The sequence below is a fragment of the Equus caballus genome, chromosome 2 (assembly GCF_041296265.1).
Source record: "Equus caballus isolate H_3958 breed thoroughbred chromosome 2, TB-T2T, whole genome shotgun sequence".
In the NCBI taxonomy this organism is placed as follows: domain Eukaryota; kingdom Metazoa; phylum Chordata; class Mammalia; order Perissodactyla; family Equidae; genus Equus; species Equus caballus.
This window is the reverse complement of record NC_091685.1, coordinates 4522569-4544058: the sequence shown is the minus strand read 5'-3', so window position 1 is coordinate 4544058 and position 21490 is coordinate 4522569. Positions and strand designations below refer to the sequence as shown.

Sequence of the window (21490 nt, the reverse complement as noted above, 5' to 3'; positions counted from 1 at the left end):
GCTGAAGCACATGATGGGGGGAGAGCAGAAGGTAAAGGCACACAGGCATCAAGGGGCAGACTGTGTGCAGCCTGGAGGGCCTGGGTAAAGATGTGGCTTTTACTCAGCATGAACTGGGACATCACCGTGAGGTGTTACACAGAGGAGCGATACAATCTGATTTACATTTCAGAAGGTCCCCTCTGGCTACTGCGTGGAGAACAAACTGCAGGGGTAGAAGCAGGTGGACTGGCAAGAGCATGGCCACTGTAACCCAGGTGAGAGATGCTGGCAGGTCAGAGGGCAGTAACAGTGAGGGTGCTACTACAGGGGGGTCAGACGGAGGTGAAGGAGACGTGCTGACACATTAAAAGTGGGGTGTCAAAGGAAGGAGTCAAGGATGACGCCAGGGTTTGTGGCCAGAGCAACTGGAAGAAGGAAACTGCCATTAATAAAGTTGGGAAAACTTGTGAGTAATATGGGCCAGACACGTAGTTCAGCTCTGGACACGTGAAGTTTGGGATGGCTACTCGATATCCAAGCAGAGCCGGCAGGGGAGTGGTCCAGGCCGTAGATCAAATTCAGGTGTTACCAGCATACAAAGGAATTTAAGGCTGTGAAAGTTGATGAGATCACCACCAGAGCGAGTATAGACCGAGAGGAGCCAGTGGTGAGGGGCCGAGCTGCGGCTGCTCTAACCCTGAAAGAGTGGTTAGTCAGAGGGCCAGTTTGCCAGAGCCAACAATCGAGATAAAAGGGCAAATCTTAAGTGTCATGATCTTTAATAATGGAGTCATTAGGTTAGGAATTGACATATATTTCTAATTCCACAGTTTATGAACTAGTAAATCTGGGTTGTTTTAATTCCTCAACTAGACGGTAAGCTCCTGGAGGGCAGACAGGCTGCCTTATCACACCTACTGTGGAACCTTACACACAGAAGGTGCTCATGTTTAGATTTTCACTATCCTAGCACTATTCTCACCTATTCCACATACCAACTTTCCCCCCTTTTTCATTTCTATTCATATGACCTTAACTATGAAGACTGTACGGAATTCCCAACAGAAACCTGGCCTTTCCCTAAAAGAGATGACTTATTGCAAGCAAACCTCCCACATACCCAGCTGCTGGCTCCGAAGCTGCAGGCAGGTCACAAGAAGAGACAGGGCCTCTCCGGCGACCAGTGAGTCCTTGGTGGACACAGACTGCTGTCGCACACAGATGCCCGCGTGCAGGACTGCGGCGTCTCCTTCGCTCCCAGAGCTGCAGGTGCTCCCTGGGACAGGCAAGCAGAAGGTTACTGTGGATCCCACAGGACCCGGGTGATGCTCTAGCATCCTTTTAATGACGGCCAGAGCTGTCAAGTGAAATGAAGAGCTCACGAACACACTCTGGTCTAAGAAATACGAGAGATTTAATTGCCTCATTTGGTACCGAATGCTTTGTACTTAAAACACACTTGGAGGGGCTCAAAATGCGTTTGAGGCGAAATCAACAGAAGTAAGAATAGCGCAGTTTTGGAGGTATGAGGGGGTCTTCCTGGGATATTAGGAATGTTCCGTGTCTGGATCTAGACGGGTTACACATATGTAAAAAGCCTAACAGTCCCGTATATTTAACAATCCTGCACTATACTGTATGTATGTCATATATTTTTAAAACTTTATTATTTTTGAGGTATTTATACATAGATTGAGCAGGAAAACCAAATGAAGCTGAGAAATAAAGCTATTTATAAAGGCCTAACAAAAAAGAACTGTTTTCCAGGTAAGGATTCTAGAAGAATCTGTATTACCGGCACAATTATGGGCCTCATGACACGCACACTCAGCAAGCTGACTTGGTTTCCCACTTCCTCTGTGTTTACGAACACTTTTCTTCTTCAATGAAGGATGACACATAAACACACGTACAGTAACGCGCACAGACCTTAAACGCAGAGCCCAGTGAACTTTCACTCACGCTCAAAAGCAAGAGGAGAGGCCTTCTCCTTCTGTCCACAGATGGTTCCCCCAGCTAGCTGCTGCCCAATGTTCTAATTACGTTCCCCGTTTAACCAGTACCTGAACTGCTGAGTCTGTTTCGAATTCCAGCAGGAAACAGAGAGTTACTTTCTTTAATGGGCTGGCTACTCCCCACGAGGTCCAGCCGTCCTGCAGCTGCAGCCCACGACAACCTCATGAAACAGGCCACTGTGGAGGTGAAGTCGCTGACTTCCATGGTCTGAGGGAGGGACAGAAGAGTGTTGTGAGCAACGTGTGTGCTCACACACCCACCGACTTGTGCAGCCTTCCTACTTGCCTCGGTTTTCTGAGGCTCTTTCCCAAGATGGAGAAGCCAGCACAGTCATTTCTGCGTTTCCATCCTGCTCAGACACTGCCACCTCACTGCTGCCTGTACAGCAGAGGCTCTGATCCCCGTGCTCGTCCCGCTCAGACACTGCCGCCTCTCTGCTGCCTGTACAACAGAGGCTCTGATCCCCGTGTTCGTCCTGCTCAGACACTGTTGCCTCTCTGCTGCCTGTACAGCAGAGGCTCTGATCCCCGTGCTCTGGCTTAAACCACCCAGCACCAGTTTTTTTTTTCCAGTTTCCCTCATCCTCACACTGCACTTTGGCCCATGTGAACCATTGTAGGACCTCTACGCAGGCTCTGATGTTGTCTCTCTCACTTTGCTCATACCCTCCCTTCTCAACAACTCTCCACACTTATCTCTACATAGTTCACGCCTCTGTGTCCTAAAGCCCAGCTCAAGTGCCACCTCCCACACAGCATCGCCCACGACAGCCACAGGCAAAGGTGATTATTCCACTTCTTCTAAAGGTCCATGGAATGTGTTGCCTTTATCCTTCTCTTATAACATCTGATATTTTCCACCTTGAATTATAGTTATTTCTGCACTAGTGATCTCTTTCTTGCTCACCATAAGTTCCTTGAAGGCAATGCTCATGCCAACCATTTTTATATCTGCGTAGCCCCTCCTTGCAACCAGTGCCTTCCAAACGGGAGGAACTTACTGCTTTCTGAACCCACATCACTTGCCTGTATTGCCACTCGGGCAGCAGGGATGATCTCCTCAACCCTGATGGAAGACCTGTCTGACACTGACAACTGTCGGTAGGAAGCCTTTTCTGGGGTACCGCACAGGGACATCTGCCTGCTTGTCTGCCGGCTGACGTTTCGGAATGGGCGGGAAGAAAGTGCTTCTATGCCATCTTTGGTGAGGTCTTCATCTAATAACGTGGGCATTGTTTGTCCAACAAGTAAAAATCTTAAAAGGAAATAAAAAGCTAGACTTAATTCAAGGTCATTGCATACTACTTAAAATGATGGGATTGGGAAGAAAAATAAAGTCACGTGTTGCCTTGTGAGACTAATGCAATGAATTTACACACCTTGCAAGTTGTAGACAGATGGAGTAAACTCCTTGCCTTGTTTCGTAGTCCACTTCTGATGGGATGGAATCCCTCTGCATGACATTTACAACCAAACTTCAAAAAAAAGAAAAAAGGCATAAGTTTAAAGACTTCTTTTTCTTTCATAGGAAATTTTCTGTAATTTAATTGCTTATAAAAGTTATCAATTACTTAAATTTCTAGAAGATCCTTACATATAAATGGACCACAAATATTTCTAACACAATGATTTCCTATGATATCTACAACCCTCCTCCATTCAGACAGACTCCTTGCTTAGCCAAAAAGATATTCAACACAGCGTTTGGATAGCTCCTCTTCTCACTGGCTTGAGTTCACTGACCAACCCCCATGTCAGTACTAGTAGAACTGTCAAATAACCAGAACTGGTGTATTCAATAGCTTGTTTTTCACATCCACTACAGCCTGTATTATTGCAAAGCTTAACTGTTCTTCCTGCTTCCACTCCTGATGCTCCACCTCCAAAATCTATTCTCGAAAGATCAGCCAGTGGGGCCGGCCACTGGTGGGATAGCAGTTAAGTTCAGTGCGCTCAGCTTCGGCAGCCCGGGTTTGCAGATTCGGATCCCAGGCACAGACCTACGCCACTTGTCAGCCATGCTGTGGCAGCTACTCACATATAAAGTAGAGGAAGACTGGCAACAGGTGTTAGCACAGGGCGAATCTTACTTCTTCAGCAAAAAAAAAAAAGATCAACCAGCGATCCTTTTAAAATCTAAGTCAGATCACGGCACTCCTCCTCTGCACAAAACCCTCCAGTGGCTTCCTAGTTCTCACAGAGGAAAAAGGCGGTCTTCACAGTAGCCTACAAGATCCTACGCAACCTGGCCTCTGGTGCACGTGTAGCCTCGCATCTGCTCTGCCCCAGCCACGCTGGCCTCCTGCTGGTCTCCGAGGCACCGGGCCCACCCCACGAAGGGCACGCCCTGGCTGCTCCTCTGAACCACTGTCCCCAGGTATCTCCAGGTCTTGCTCCCTCACCTCCTTCAGGTCTTTGAAAAATGTCACCTCATCTCTGAAGCCTTCCCTAATGACCCTACTGAAAATCACAACCCTCCCACACCCCCTTCCTTGCCTCACTTTTCTCTACAGCTCTGATCACCAGCTGACAAACACTTTGACTTTATTTTCTTTTGTTTTTCTTTTCTTCTTCTTCTCCCCAAAGCCCCTCAGTACACAGTTGTATATTCTAGTTGTAGGTCCTTCTGGTTTGTAACTTTACTTCTTTGTTTACTGATTGTCTCCCCTCTAGACTGTAAGCGTCACGAGGACATCGATTCACCACTCTGTTAGAACAATGCCTGGCACGTAAATTAACTGACAAATAAAAATAAGTCAGAAGTGACACACCTTTATTACCACAGCTCTGTGACTGGCCAAGTAATCAGAAATGAGTTTTTACTAAGAAAACTCGACAGTGTTGAACGAGCAGTAAAACTATGTGTGCTCTAGGCCTTCCACACTCTTGGGAATTCTTTCAATTCCATTTCTCTCTTTCCTGTCCCCTCTATCTGTTCAAGGTCTCACCAAGGTTCTCGCCCCCTCGAGGCCTGCAGACAGGAATCCCTTCCACTACGCTGCGCTCAGACTTCAAGCTGGCTCTCGCTCCGCCAGCCCAGAGGGAGGCACACCTGCTGCTTTCTAGGGTACAGCTCCTTTCAACTGCGGCAGAACTTAGCCCAGGGATCCATCACCCTTTTGCTTTTATCTTTATTCTTTTCTTCTTTATCAGCCCCTTGTAGTCAGCCTACAAAGAGAACCAAGCCTTCTACAAGTTAAAATCACAACAGAAAAGCCCACTTTTCCCTCAGTTATTCACCCCTTCAAACCATCATCAGCCCTTTCTCACTCATCATACTGCAGATGCTACTTCCCATCCTTACACTCGCCACCCAACCCTGCCAGCTGCTTATGCCCAAACGGCTTTACCTACCCACTGATGCCTCCCCCAAGTCTCCAACGCCATTCTCCACTTCTCTTGAGGGCATCACAACCACACCGTCCCCTTCACATGAGTCACAGGGACCTCACGTGCAAGCAAACCCATTTCTCTGGCCTTCCTGTGTCCTCCACGTCCTTCCATGTTTATTTCCCATATAGACTAAAGAGTCACCATTTACCACTCCCAGGCAAGAAATCACAGGGCCATTTTATAAAACGCTCTGACCCTACATCTAATCATAAAGACTGGCCTATTTTACCTTGTAAATGTCATCCTACCACTATCCACATTTAAGACTTGTCACCTCTTCTCTGGACCGCTGTCACAGCTCTTCCTAGTGCTCCCTGCCTCCAGTCTCGCCCCTTCCATTCATCTTCTCCGCTGCAGCCAGAGGAAGTGTCCTAGGTACTTCCTGGCTTAGAAACCTCCTGCTTTCCCATGGTCTACACACAATGTTGAAGTTCCGCAGGGGACCCTTCTTTACCTCTTCCTGTCTTTTATTCCTTACTCTAGCCTCGCCAGGCACTAATAGTTCCCAAGACAGGCCACGCACCTTGTGCTTTCCCTCATCTTCCCTCCAGGCTGAGTGTCCTGCCCCTCACTCATCTAGGGAAGGACTACTCATTTCTCAATTCCCAGCTCAAATGTCACTTTCTGTGGAGCCTTTCCTAATCTTATTACCTCGAACAAATTTAATCGGTTTAACCACTACTTTCTTCCCTAAACTTGCCCTCCAAGGCACTGTTCATAAGCCTCTGTTTTGACACTTATAATAACTGTTTGTTATTCTTTGTTAAACCATGAGCGTCTCAAGAGCAGAGATAATAGCTAATTTATCTTTGCATCCTCAAAACTAACGCCTCGTACAACATTGCTTCCCGGGAATCAAGTCCACCTCGTCCCACACGGATGTGGGACTCGACAGACGCAGAAGATACAGCCTCCCCTCCCCACCTCCCTTCCACTGGGGGGTCCCCACCACCAGAGGGAAGGAGCCGCGCTTCTCTAATTTTCAAACAATCAAAAGGCACAAAATCAACTAAAATATTACAAAGACTGAAACATCATGCCTTATGGTAACCCTCACAAGGCCTGATGTTACCTCACAGGACTAAGCAAGGCTAGGGAGGGCAAATTAACTGAGATAACCATCTTCATTTTCTGCAATTCATTTAACATGATATTGAAACTCTAACCTTAAACCTCCTGCTCTGAGGAAGTTCTCACAGAAGGATTTCGCACAGTTTCTCGCCATGTCATCGTCAGCTGTTGGCATGAGTTTGGAGCTTAGAACCTTGGAAAGAGACATGCACAATTAATCATCCCAACAGTTCCAGCAGAAATTACTCCTTAACCAAGCAAAATAATCAGACAACTCGAGCCAGAATCTCTTTAAATGCTGCATGTTGTTTTTTCCCCCAAGAAGTATTAAGGTGGCTGATGTTTCATGATTAAAATAATCACATTTTCCAAGTTGTATGTACTTAGCAAGAAAAACCTTCCTGTTCTGAAGAAAGCTGGAGCGTTGTTCCCCCACGAAACCAGCTAACACAAAAGTCTCAGGTCTCAGGCTTAGGGACCACAGGTACGTTACGTGTATGCCAGAGATGTGCTTGAAAAAATCTATCAACTAAAGTTTCATGAAACAGCCCATTTATTAAAAATGCTAGATGAGCTCCCTAATGATTCCACCCCCTATTTACTGAGCATCTAGAATGTTCTAAGCATAAGATGAGGTGCCTGATATGCATTCTCTCAATCTCACTGGTGTGGCAAATGTATTTTACTTTATAGGTAAAGACTGAGACCTGAAAGGTTTTGTGACCTCCTGTCCAAGGTCATATTGTTAGAACTCAAATCCAGATGTGTCTCTCTCTAACGTCTATGCCCCTTACCTGCGTGTTTTGGTATAGCAGAGAATTACTCCACACAGACCATCACGCTAGAGAATGAGACTACACATCTAGTTTGTGTTCCGGTTTAGCACCTGCTGGCTGAGAGCGCAGGCAGGGCATTTTCCCTTTTGCCTCAGTTTTCTCATGAGGGTAATTACCTTTACCAGAGGATTGCTTAGATTAAATAAGATAACACAGCTTAAGGTGCTCAGTACAAGCACTGGCACAGAACCGGAGCTCACAAAACAATTGTTATGATTTAAAATTTTTAAAGAAGACTGATTACCTCAGTTTCCGCAAGGTTTTAAACTAGATATAATTCAAGATTCTTTACTATTGTAAAAAATCTGCTTCTATGAACCTACAGGTTTCATGAGCTTCGATTTTTAACGTGGGTTCTTTTAAAGATGGCTTCTTCCCAAGCTGCTCTTTGGGATGCACGCCCAGCAGCCAGAGCACAGGAGCACAGCCTGGGAGACCAGGGGCTCTGCAGTCCCAATCCTGCCCCAGGGGCCACGGCCGCCTGCCCTGACTTGACGGCTAAGTCTTCTGGCTGTAAGATGATGTAGTCCAGGTAGCTGGTGACAAGCTAGGCTCGCTGAACCATTCTGTTTTTCTAGAGGCTCTCAAATGCGGGTGTTAAGATTTTACACCCTAACTTTTTTTGAGATAATCATTCAAAAAGTGACAAATCTGGCAGCAGTTGTAACGTTCAAAATTTATAACCTTAAATTGGCCAAAATTTTCTAAGCAATTTTCTGTTTTGGAATATTGCACGTATTTTTAAATGTCCACATTAAATAAGGACATACTTTATTTTAAAAATATTTGCTAAATATTTTCTCTTTTTGAATCCAACACATCTTTTGACAAAAATGATTACTTTAAGGCAAATATTTAATCTCATCACAGCTTGAACACACAAGCAACAAGAACATAAAAATGAATGGATATTATTATATACTCCAAATTACACTGTCAGAGGAAATAAAACTTGGAAAAAATGCCCAAGCAGGTACCCTCTTAGCAATTATGACCTTCATTGTGACTCAAAATCTCCTCCAGATAAACGATAATTGGTAATTCAGGCTGCTTAGGCATTCATGTGGATTCTTTAATAAATAACTGCCTGGATATAACATCCCAGGTCAAAGCCAAATCACTCAGGGCTTTACTTTCCCCAGCCCTAAAGAGGCCCGGGGTCTGGCCCCCCCGCTCTGAGAGGGGCCGTCCCCACCTGGTCCCCCTCCCGCATGGCTTGCTATGCTTTGCTTTCCAGACTCAGTCTAGCCAGCCTCCTCTCTGTCTCATTCCTAAGATCTTGGAGCAAATATCTTGTCTTTTCAATTCTGACCCTTTAACTACCCTTTAACTACTGACTTGTAGACAGTAAACAATTAGTAAATGTTTACTGAACTAAATCTACTAGTTTAAAGCTACTTTTAGGGGGAGAGAGTAAAAATATTCTTTTGCTCAAATTCTTCTTTTTTTACCTTAAAATAATGTTAACATGTCTCTTGACAAATTCCTCGTAAAGCTTCATTAATGTCAACGAATTATCGTAGCTTTTAAAAAAATCAAGATGCATTTAATAACAAGGAGGCTCAGGATTAGTAATTGATACTATACAGACTTGCAAAACTTCCAGAGGAAGGTAATAACATATTTTAATACATAAGGCTTCCTAATTACTTATTTAGATCCTATTTTGCAAGTATAATCATGTACATAGGAATAAACTGAAAAAAAATTGAGCATTTAAAAAGGCAAAAAATGTTTTTATATTCTCTTTTTTACTTTTTTTAAAACTACTTTTTAACGGATCAACCAGACAATAAGAGAAACCTGTTTACTTATCTCTGACATCTGAAAGCATGATTCTGCAACCAAACGAAACAACAATAAGCCAGGCTTCTTACTTCTAAGTTGTAGAGCACTCTGAAGGTGGACATCCCCGGAGCGAAAGATCGAAACAGACTTTCTAGGATTGAGCTGGCACTGGGCTGGTGCTGCTGCTTTGAAGACAGGGACGGAGATTTTGAAGACTGAGAACTTGTTTCAGACAGCAATGTTTTCTAAGTTTAGGAGAACGAAATACAGCACATGTGTCTTAAAAGCACAAATTAAAGAGACATGGATATGTGTATGTATTCTAGTATTCTTCTCCTTTATAATAGAAGCCACAGCACTGAAATTTTGTAAAAAATTAACCTCATAAAACCACATCACTGTAATTATTAACAAAACATCAAACTCCAGTGCACAAACTCTAAGTGGTCAACAGCACCCCAATCCTGCACGGACGTCGTAGAGAAGGGATTCACACAATGTGAGCCAGGTCATTTCAATTTGCTCCTGTGTTTGTAAAACCTGTACTTCTAAACACTGGTAATGAAATCATGAGATTGTGGAAGTGGGAGCTTTGTGAATTTCTTTTAACTAGTACTAGTGTTATATTTTATAATTACATTAGTTCGCTCTCTCAAATTAATATATAAGCCATATAGGACAAGACGATGAGCTGATCTAAACTTCAACCACTGACAGAGAAAATTCCTAACTTAGTTCTAACAACTTTCTTCCAAATTAATTTATTCTAAGAACATAAACAACATCATAGACAAAACACAATTTTAGTAGATATAAAACTCTTAAGAAACAATATTCTAAAAATTAAACAACATGAACTTTAAGTATCAACTGTGAGGAAATTCAAAGACAATCCATCTATTTAATCAGCTCAAACACACCACAGCCACACTCCGAGAGGCTCGAGCAGAGGACAGCATCTCCAGGGAGTGAGAACTGGGGTGTGACTGGGGCGACGCTTCACCTCTCTGGACTCAGTTTCCCAACACAGAATATGAAGAGGGTAGAAGCAGGTGATATTAAAGGGTCTTCTAGTTTTAAAATTTGATGCCATTTTTGACCCTATCTGGATGCTTCTTTAAAAGCCAATGTGAAGTTCGGATTTCCACTCATGGGAAAAGTACTTTTCAAAAAAAGAGAAAGAGTCATGGGAAAGATGCTATCAAGTGGCCTCGCTGTGATTTCACGGGGTACTTCCACTGCCTCATGCTGTAACACTCCCGGGCCGGTGACATAAGCGTCCACGATGCTCATACCTTCCTTCCTAAAGAGTCCAGCTGGTCGAGGGCTTCCTGAATGGCGGGGTCAGTGGGGATCAAGAGCAGCAGCTTTCGTACTCGTAGAGTTATCCTGAAATTTTTCAAATTAAATTTTTTTTCACATAAGCCACAGTTTCAATAACAGAGTCGTTTAGTATGGGAGGTAAAGAAAAATACATTTCAAGTGAAAAATCCCTTGGTTCCGGACCTTAATAACTCCCCCTCTTTCAAGCTTGCTAACTCGTGTATTTACCTCGGCTCCTCCAGATTGGCCAGCTGGTAAAGCATGTCAAATACGTTACACACAAGGGCCATCACAACGCCAGGGAGGGACTTCTCCTGAGGAAAACAGCAAGACATAAACACAGATTTACAAAAGGAGTTTCTCCTTTTCCAATCAAACGTACCGACAATAAAAATACTGGTTCTGAAAGACTGGCCATCACAAAGCTGGAGGGGATCCCGGTGCTGACCTGCACGGAAGAACACCACACAGGAACCCAGAGTGAGGGGCACTACCTCCCAGGGTGCCTGTTACCTGGCTCTCCTGCGCGCCTGCTGGGGAAGTGGCTAAGGCACTCAAAGGCAGGCAGGCGGAGAGAGGCAAAAAGGGCAGGTGTAATTAACGGAATAGAGTAGGCGCCACTGAAAGCTGATCACAGCTTGTCAGCAGCAAACAACGTAATGAGGGATTCAAAAGGAAAATTATAGTATACATATGCATAGACACATACACAACACAGAGAAGAGATCTGAATGTGATCCAAGTGCTGTTTTCTGGTTATAAGGAATAAAAAACTAGATATCACTATAAAATGTATTTATATACAGGAATTTTTTTTGGGGGGGCAGATTAGCCCTGAGCTAATATCTGCCACCAAACCTCCTTTTTTTGCTGAGGAAGACTGGCCCTGAGCTAACATCTTTGCCCACCTTCCTCTATTTTATATGTGGGACGCCTGCCACAGCACAGCTTGACAAGTGGTGTGTAGGTCCACACCCGGGATCCAAACTAGTGAACCCCAGGCTGCTGAAGCGGAACGTGTAAACTTAACTGCTGTGCCACCAGGCTGGCCCCTATATACAGGAATATTTTTAATAAATTCAGAATAAGTATGAAATAGTATAAAAATGTTAAACTTGAATATGCTGTGTACATTGTTTCTGTCATTAATTAACTGTCATAATAGCACTCTGAGTGGGATTTCTTTCTTAAATTACTGCTATATCTAAGTATAGTTACTTAAAAAACCCCCACTGTACTAATACTAAGCTTGAGAGTTCCTTGATACCTACAGCAAGATTATGCTAAGTTAAAAAGACACAGTCTCACAAAGAACTTACACATGGAATTAAAGGAACACATATAATAATTATGAATAAAAACTCCCTACACGTCATTTAAATACCTTCACGTGAGGTCTGGCATTATCTTTCTATCTAGACTGTAAAAGCCTGAAGAGCAGAACGTCTTATTCCGTTTTGCACCCTGGCACCAAGCTCAGTTCCTGACACGGAGACGGGAGAAAGCAAACAGGCAGACTGACTGACTCACGAAATCATTCAATAGACGCTGAATGAGTACCTATTATGTTCTAGGCACTGTTTTAAGTGCTGGGGCTACAGCGGGCAAGACAGACAAAGATCTGTTCCCATGGAGCTTATACTTTACTGGGGAGAGAGACACGAAACAAGATAAAGCCTATAGTATGTTAAAGAACCATAGAAAAGGGAAAGGAAGTCAGAAGCGCAGGGGCAGGAAAGAACGGGCCTGAGAGTTAGACAGAATTGCCCAAGAAGGCTCACTGGGAGGGCAACATTTGAGTAAAAGCCAAAGAAGGTGACAGAGGAGCACCTGGATGTTGGGAAAGAACATTCTAGGCACAGGGAAGAGCAAGCACACAGGCCCTGCTGTGTCTGAGGACCAAAGTGGAGGCCAGCTCAGCTGGAGTGGTGTGAGGGAGGGAGGCCACGGCAGGCGATCTGCAGAGGGAGCATCCAGAGGGGCTCAGCAGGCAGGCCCGTGGGTCCCAGTGAAAACACTGGCTCCCACGCTGAGGAGGGGCAGCCACCGGAGTGCCTGAGGTGAGGAGTGGCACAATTTTTGACTTCTGCGTTAGCTCACGGGCTGCTTGGTGCTACAGAGAGAAGAGACCGAACTGGTACAAGGGCAGAAGTCGTGACACCAGTTAGGGCACTACTGAAACACTCCAGGCAGGGGAGGGTGGTTGCCTGGACTGGTGTGGAAGCTGTGGAAGAGAGAAAAATAGCTAGATTCTCGATGTATCCTAAAGGTAGAGTCAAGGATTTGCTGATGGCTATATACGAGTATGAGAGAAAGAAAGCACCCAAGGATTCTGGCACGAGCAACTAGAACAATGGAGATGCCATCGTCTGAGATAAGGCAAGACTATGGGATGAAGAGGTTTGGGGTAGGGGTGAGGTGGTGAGAAAGGAGATCTCAGGAGCTCAGTTTTGGATATATTATGATTGGGGTGCCTATTCCACAGCCAGGAGGAGATGTTAAGTATTTGGATCCAGACATCTGGACTTCAAGCTAAAGACAAAAATGGGGGAGTCATCAATGTACATATAATATCTAAAGCTTTGATCCTGAGATTCCTAAGGGATTGAGTGCAGACAGGGGAGAGGGCAGAGGACTGTGTCATTAGGGAACTCTGTACAGAGACCAGGGAGATCAAGAGGAACAGCAGAGCACAGCAAACAGGAGGAGCCAGAGAGGCGGGGGAAGCCAGGCGAGTCCCGGACACCAAGTGAAGAAAGTATTTCAAGGGGAAGCGATCACATGTATCAACTCCTCTAAAATGTCAAGATGAGGACTGAGGAGTGAGGTGACAGATCACCTAGAAAAAGTCTGACTCTTTTCAAGAGGGCTCAAGGAAGGATGGCAAAGAGAGTTGAGACAACTTTTCTTTCAAGGAGCTTTGCTGCTTTGGGAGGGAGAGAATGGGCAGGAGCCGAGACTGGAACTCGGGTGAAGTAACGGTTTTTTTAAGATAGTAGGAGTAACAGCACACGTGAGTACTAATGGGAATGACCCAGTAGAGGGAAAGTCAACGAACTAGTGAAGAGAGACGTGTGAGAGGAGCAGCAAGCAGCGGCCAGGCAGAACGACTGGGACTCAGAGGATCCTGTGTTCAGAAGATCGGTAAAACACGCATCTTCTCCTAACTGAAGCCCAGCACTTCTCAGTGATACAGTTTTCAAGAGTCAGGGTTTGTCTGAGTGGAAAGGACAGAAGCATCTAAATCTATATGGGCTGAAGGCAAAAACACAAAGATGATTCGATTCTTGTTTTTTAAATAGAAATGTATCATTCAATACCTGCTCCATGGCATATGATGAACTGAAAACCCCACTGCTGCTGCTGCTGGAGCTGGTGGAGGAGTCTGCTGAGCTCCCAGACGGAGTCCCACTGCCAGAAGTCTTCACTGTGAGGACCTGTTCATCAGAAAAGCCCAGCTGGTGGAGCAGCTTTTGATCCTTATTCACCGTCAGCTGCAAAAAGCGGTTTCTTAATTATTGAGAGAGAAAGGAAGGAGAAGGCATTAAGATCAGGCTGAAGTGCCACAAACCGTTTATCTAAACCTACCAGACTATCATTTGTAAATATCTGTATGTTATCCACAGGAGAGCACAACTGCTTGGCTATTTTCCATCGGACACTCCCTATGGTTTCATTACTGTGAGCCTGTAAAAGAAAACATGGTTGGGAGTACTTCATTTAATTTATTCATTTAAACAACTGATAGTGAGTTTCTCCTATATATCCGACGCTGTTCTAGAAGCTGGGAACACAGCAGAGAACCCAAAGACAAGGGGCCACGCCCTGTGAGACTTTCCTTCAGCTGTAAGCAAATGTTCTAGTCTATATGCCAATCTTCCCATCACACATGGAATAAAATCTCGAGTCCTTCCACAGCAGTGCCTGCCACTCCCCTCCTTGCTCATATGCTCTAGTCACATTGGCCACCTTGATGTCACTGAACAAGCCAAGCAAACTCCCACCTCAGGGCCTTTGTATCTGCTGCTCCCTCTGCTTAGAATGTTCTTCCCCCAGAAACGGCTTACTCTGTCACTTCATTCAAGTCTTTGTTCAAATGTCACCACCTCAGAGAGACCTTCCCTGTCCATCTTTATCTAAAATGATATTTCAGGTATACATCACTTTCTACCAAGTTATCCTGCTTTATTCTTATTTTTTATGATATTCATCACCCCTGATATTACAACAATATTTACTTATGTGTCTGCTTATACCCCATGAGTTTCCTTCATTTTAGGTCTTCATTCTAAATTCGTTTACAGCTTTCAGAGTAGTCATCCATGCAGCTATCTCAATCAACAGTGTTCTTATGAAAACAGCACGACTATGGGAAAACGGCTGCAGAGCTTACTATGAACCTACCTCTACAGTGAAGGTGTCTTTGGTAGACTCATACGTGACATTAAGAGTTAACAGATGTCCATGAAATGAGGCACCATGAGGTAGAATAGTTCGTGGAACAGAGTAAAAATCCTTGAAAAAGATATGTCAAACAAGTCAGATGCACAGCACTGCTATTAAACATCTCAAAAGTACACACTTCACACACTGAGTCTAGTAACAGGTGGATAAAGTTGCTCTAAAAAGAAGAGAGGCTTACCTCTATAGTGATCACATAGCGTTCTGCCAGAAGCAGCAATCTCTCAATTATTACAAGCTTAGTGGATCTATGGATTACAAAAATTTTTTTGAACATATTTGAAATGAATTGCTGACTTGAGCTCAATTCCAGCCTGTTTCACCAAAACCACAATCACAGTTGGCACTCACTGATCAAAGACTGAAATTTGCAAAGACTTAACTCCCCTTTCACCCAAGGGGGAGGTGGTTCCCCCAGCTCACAGCTGTGGTGCAGACGGAACAGGCAGGAGAAGCCTGCCCTTCCCACGCTGCCTTGCCTGGCCTCTTTTTTCCTCTTGTTCTTTTTTTAAACACTTGTTCCATAAATAGAGGACCTGGGTCTCCAGGCCTATTTGTCCATCAATCCACCAAGAATGAACAATCAATGAGTCTGACTCTCATAATCTGACAACTAAAATATGCCACATAATTCTGTTAACACATGGAATCTGACAAAGTTCTGGACTGCCTGAGAATTGCGAGACAAGAACACAGCAGGAAGCGCAGCACAGGTAAGCGCCGCTGTTTGTTTTAACTAGCCTAAGAATGAGGAGAAGGGAAGGACAAACAACTGTTCCTCTGGTTTAAGTGAACATTATGTATAGTTAAAACATACAATGTAAGAATTTGTTATCCCAAGAGTTTTCAAAGCACATAAGAAATCCCCACAAGTCAGGAGACACGTCTCTGGAAGAGGGAGCACAGAGCAATGGAGGGCCAGCTCGAGCAGCCTCTGCAAACGAGAGCTGAGGTCTCTTCTGGTCAAAGACTGATGGACTCTTCCTTAGCATTTGCAATCATCGGATTCCAACATTCAGCAGCTTATACAGTCCCAGCTCCCTACTTTATTAAAGAGAACGCTACACGCGTTAACACTGAGAGACGAAAATCCAAGTGTGCTTCATTTAAACAGCTGCTGTTCCAGGAAGGCTAGGGATTTCAAATAGGTCTATTTCTACAACTGAAAAGAGGTACCACCATTTCCTAACAATTAGTCTGGTGTGCTGATTAGTACTATTGGAAGTTTCATTCTAAGTGTTGGTCAAACATATTTTAACAGTTTCATTAAATACATTAAATTCTTTCAGTCCGTCGAGAGGAACTAAAATTGGAAATTCAGAGGAAAAATCTTTAGGAAATATCTAAGTGCCATAATAAGTGAGTTGCTGAGTGAACTCAGTAGTGAATGAAATCAAAGAGCATGGAAAACACTGTACAGATGAGAGAAGAACTCCTCCCCCATCAGTTGGAACAATTATGGTCACTGAAAGTTCTTTCAAAACCAGTGAAATGAGATGTGCTGGTTCAAATGCAACTTTGAAATTATACATTCTTACTAACTGTTTAGAGTTTATAATAATATAACTGTTTAGAGTTTATAATATTTAAAAACTGTCATGTGGTTTTGCTCTGTAGTCAGTCAAATATGAGATGATTCAGAATAAAAAGCACTTAATACAAAGAAAAAACCAAAAAGCACACTTATCTAAAGAAGTAGCAGTTTGGAAATCCCAATCCAATAGTTCATAAATGCATTTCTATTCTGCTTTGCTAGACAATGAAAAATTAAGGACCTGGGTCATAGAGATGGATTACATCTTACAAACATGTGATTAGGAGGCCTTAATACATATTCTTAACAAAAGTCTACTGGGAATATAAAAGTTGTGTTAGTATTCTTATCACGAGCCAAATTTATAACCACTTTCCGCCATTTTAAAAAGAGGTCAAGAGGCCAGGCCCACGGCCGAGTGGTTAAGTTTGTGTGCTCCGCTTCGGTGGCCTAGGGTTTCAGCGGTTCAGATACTGGCTGTGGACCTACACACGGCTCATCAGGCCACGCTGAGGGGGCGTCTCACATGCCACAGCTAGAGGGATCCACAAGTAGAATATACAACCAGGTACTGGGGGGCTTTGCGGAGAAGAAGAATAAGAAAAATGGCAACAGATGTTAGCTCAGGTGCCACACTTTAAAAAAAAAAAAAAAACTGTCTAAAAAAAAAGAGGTCAAGAGGGTTGAGTTTTATTGGCTTCTTTCCTATTAATAAAGTATTACTACACAGTACTCAACTCATTTAAAGAAGATAAAGAAGAAGAATGTGAGTAAGAATATTGCCTTGACTCCTCTTTTAAAGGAAGGCTTTAAAAAGAAAAGGAATAGCCCCAACCCTACATAAAGGTAAGCACATATTCACAGAAAGCGACTCCAGGAGTAGAGAAGGGCCACGCAAGCCCGACCACCAGAGGGCAGCAGAGTGAGGCTGCCCGGAGCGCTGGCGAAGTTCTGGCCGCAGCTCACTCGGGGCTGCTCACCAGGAACGAAAGGCTCACACAACCCCACAAGCGTTTCAGTTACTGCAAGCTGATGTTCCTAAACACTCATCTATTTTCCTCACTGTATCAAAGAACTACAGCAAACACTGAACTCAGATTCCACTGACCATACCTGGAAACACCAAACACAGCCATGTGATTAAGAGACGTCAGTTCAAAGTTTTAACACAAATATTTGGGGATAAAGTTCTCACTAAAAATTATTTTGAAAAATAATTTGAGGTAAATATTTTAACTGACTATGATTATATTATAATGCACAATTTTAATTAATCATCATCTTCCACATCATTTTGCTTATGCTGTTAATGCCCTGGATTTGACTATTCAAGGAGAAAAGCTATAAGATGTCTAAGTAAATATTTCAGACTTGAAAAAATGACTCAATGCAATGAATATATCTTTATTACATTGTAAAGAACAGGTTACTCAAGTGACACCAAGTGAAAGTAAAAAGCTTCAAATAAAAAAAAAATAAAACTTGTCTATTAGTAGAAGGGGAAGGGCAGAGCAACACGGGTGGTTGTGACAATGACCTACAGATCCTCAAAAGAGGTACAGATTTGGGGATATATGATAGGAAAGAGAATTTCTCAGGATAGGACTATTTGCAAAAGTTGTGATACAAAATGAGGAGACCAAGAATTGAGAGATCGCCATAGCGGAAAACAAGATGATTATTTTTTAAACTGATATGTATTTACGAGCTGTGTCTGCTGTAACTGCTGCAGTCACCTACCTGTATGGAGACTGAACTGACGTTGCCACGGTCGGCATGGCAGTGGCTGTGAGCATCTTTGTGGCTCTGGTCACGGCATGTGTTAGTGTGGGGCCACCAAGGGCTGAACTGGCTGCCTAGGAAATAGGAAATAACCATTCTGTATTAGGGTTTCCCAACCTCAGCTCTACTGACATCACGGCTGGAAGACGTCTTGTTGCAGAGGGCTGTTCTGGGCACGGCCGGATGTTTAGCAGATCCCTGACCGCTCCTCCCTGCCCACCTACCTTAGGTGCCTGTATTACCCGGCTGGTTTGACAACCAAAAGGTCTCCAGACATTGCCAAATGACCCCTGGGAAGCAAAATAACTCCCAGTTGACAACTACTATTCTACATATATTCATACTTACACGGCACCTCATTTAGGGGTACCTGAACACTTTAAATGTTTTTTATGATGACATATGTGGATGGAAGCCACAAATTGAGAAATCTTGTACAGATTCTAGCACAAATCCATCACCAAAAGGTTTAACTTGCTGACATTTGTGGGCAGTAGCATTTTATGCTTTTGCAATACTCTTTATTAGATATAAAACTTAAACCGGCACAAATTAAGACTGAAGACGAACATTTAGTGCTTTAACCATCATGCTGGGAATAAGGCATTGGAAATATCTGTGAGCTACTATCACACTGCAGGCTTCCAGTGGACCAAGAGAAGCAACACCATCTGCTACTGAGCGTCCGGCTTTGGCCTTTAATAGCATTTATGATATAAACTAGGTGAAATACGGGGAAAGCAGCAAATGCTTGTTTACAATTCCAGGATAGAAAAAGGAGAAAAAGAATCTACTAGAAATGTGGTCTAGACCTGTTTTCTGCGACAGCTCTCATGCCCTAAGAGGGGGTGGGCGGAGCAGGGAAGAGGCAGCCGAGGGAGAAAGAATGGGCTCCTACAAAGCGCTTGTCTAGACGGCATCGAGGCAAACGCCTGCTCCCCGTGTGACAATACGGTACTGCCCACAAATGCTTCCCTAGGATCCAGGCACAAATAGCAATATTATACATGATCTCACAACAAAAAACTAGAAAAAGAAAAAACCAAAGCATTTATTTCAAAAACAAGCTAAGTAAAATTTGCTACTCACTTCTAATCTTGTGTAGCAATCAGCAATGAATTTCTTATGTAATGATACAGAATCCTAAAAGTAAGAGGTATACAGAAATTAAAATTAACCTGGTATTTAGTTGTGATTATTACTAAGGACAAAACATCAAACTACAGAAGCCAATCTTGGACGTGCCAACGACCACAATTTGCCAAAAAATATACATAATTTTCTGCTTTTTGTATATCAGTACCTTCTTTTCTTAGATACCCACCTTCTTTAACCTAGGATTTAGATTAATGTAACTATAGTTTATGATTAACTGAATAGCTTCATTAGCAATTTCTTCATCAGGTGATTCCATGGCTATTTTCCAAATGAAATCCATTCCTATCAATTCCAGTTTTTCTACATACTGTTCAAAAGAAAAACAATGAAATTATATAGCATTCCAAGGTCACAAAATTAAAGACAATGATTTTCTGATACAACATAAGTCTACACCTCTTCAGTTCAGAAAGAATTACGGTTGCAAAAACCAAGCTACCTACGAGAACACTACTGTACTGCCATGGAACTCTAAAACAAAACAAACTAACCACAGAAACACTGGGCAATTTCCATGGCCACCAGGATAGACAGGAAGATTTTTCTCCAGACACCCCTACACCCAAGCCAGACATCTGCCCACACAAGCTCCAGAAGCAGAAACCACAGGAGCGGGATGGGCACATCCTCAGCAGCTTTTCTTCACAAGGAAACAGATTTGAGCTACAAGTGGTTACTAACCCCTGGGGCTCAAAGTGGTCTTCCCAAAGCTCTGTTAAAAATGACACGACCCGACCCGGGGCTTACAAGTTCTTGTAAAAATTCTTAACACCCAGGAAGCCAGGTCTTGAATGAAACAGTCTTTCTTTTTCAAGAAAGCAAGCACATGTAAATACAAAAAGCTGCATGCATTCCACAGATCTTCATTTTCCTGCTTCATTGTCTGCTCCTAAACTTTTCTCCCCAAACCTCTGCCACTGCAACCCCAGAACTGAAGGATCTGTAACTTTCTTAGGAGCATGTGACTTGTTTGGATCTGAGGGTCCGGAAGCTTAGATAGAACTATTTCTACTCCGCATTCACCTGCCACAGGAGGCCACTGGCTGCCCTGGATCAGCAGGAGGCAAAGAGGGATTTGAGAAGCAAACTCTGTCTTCCAGGCAGTTGGTGAGGTGTGGCCCTGTGGGAGGAGGAGCCTCCCTCACTCTCTAAGAGAAGCTCCGTCATCAAGGCAGAAGACAGCAGCCAAGGAGATGCCCATTCACTTAGAAAAATTCATGTTTTCTCTCCATTGTAACACATGTTTTTGCTGAATATAAGTTTTACTAGATTATCCAAATTATCTAGATTTGAGAATAATGTACTTACAAGCTGAGCTCCTTGTCTTTTCAATCGATGATCACAAAGATTCACATTTTCAAAAAAAGTCTTAAATAAGTTAAAACCTGAAATTACAGAATATCAGATAAATTCACACACTCCAAGCAACACAGATAATCAATGAAAAGACTCAAAGGGTATCAAGATCTAAAACTATAAAACGCTTATGACAAGATACAGGCATAAATTTTCAAGACCTTAGATTAGGCAATGGTTTCTTGGACATGGTGCCAAAAGTACACGCAATAAAAGAAAAAATAGATAAATTAGACTCTGTCAAAATTAAAAACTTCTGTGCTTCAAAGGACTATCAATAAAATAGGTCAAAAGACAACCAACAGAATGGGACAAAATATTTGTAAATCATATATTTGACAAAGAGCTGGTATGCAGAATATCTAAAGAACTCTTATAACTTAACAATAAAAAGACAAATAATCCAGCTACAGAATGGGCAAAAAAAAAAAAACCAAAAAAAAAACCCACAATGGAATGGAGGTTTCTCAAAACATTAAAAATATAACTACCATATGATCCATCAATTCCACTTCCGGGAACTGATCCAAAGGAAATGAAAACACTAACTTGAAAAGATATATGCATTCCCATGTTCTTTGCCAAATTATTTACAACACCTAAGACACAGAAGCAACCTAAGTGTCCACTGATGGGTTAATGGATAAAGAAAATGTGGTATATATATATACACAATGAAATATCATTCAGCCATAAAAAGAAGGAAATCTTGCCATTTGTGACAACATGAATGGGCCTTGAGGGCATCACACTACGTGAAATAAGTAAGACAAAGAAAGACAAATACTCTA

The 21490-nt window shown here is 43.1% G+C and overlaps 1 protein-coding gene across 10 annotated transcripts in view; it reads right to left on the bottom strand.

The window, feature by feature from the left end:
• The window catches only part of USP24 (ubiquitin specific peptidase 24), a 139269-nt gene that overhangs the window by 53459 nt on the left and 64320 nt on the right, over positions 1–21490 (bottom strand). For 8 of the 10 annotated variants that reach the window (XR_011431013.1, XM_023629160.2, XM_023629167.2 and 5 more), the window contains 16 exons: positions 20652–20728; positions 19510–19650; positions 19275–19328; positions 18144–18259; positions 15051–15117; positions 14813–14923; positions 13997–14095; positions 13729–13902; positions 10637–10722; positions 10381–10474; positions 9175–9330; positions 6557–6654; positions 3377–3472; positions 3024–3252; positions 2046–2205; positions 1103–1258 (listed from right to left, as the gene is read on the bottom strand). Coding sequence is in view for 9 of the 10 variants with exons in the window: in XM_023629160.2 (XP_023484928.1) it covers positions 1103–1258; positions 2046–2205; positions 3024–3252; positions 3377–3472; positions 6557–6654; positions 9175–9330; positions 10381–10474; positions 10637–10722; positions 13729–13902; positions 13997–14095; positions 14813–14923; positions 15051–15117; positions 18144–18259; positions 19275–19328; positions 19510–19650; positions 20652–20728 (1914 nt within the window). In the remaining variant the exon portion in view is untranslated. The remainder of the gene's footprint in view (positions 1–1102; positions 1259–2045; positions 2206–3023; positions 3253–3376; positions 3473–6556; positions 6655–9174; positions 9331–10380; positions 10475–10636; positions 10723–13728; positions 13903–13996; positions 14096–14812; positions 14924–15050; positions 15118–18143; positions 18260–19274; positions 19329–19509; positions 19651–20651; positions 20729–21490) is intronic. The other 2 variants (XM_023629183.2, XM_070247715.1) reach the window with 1 other exon arrangement.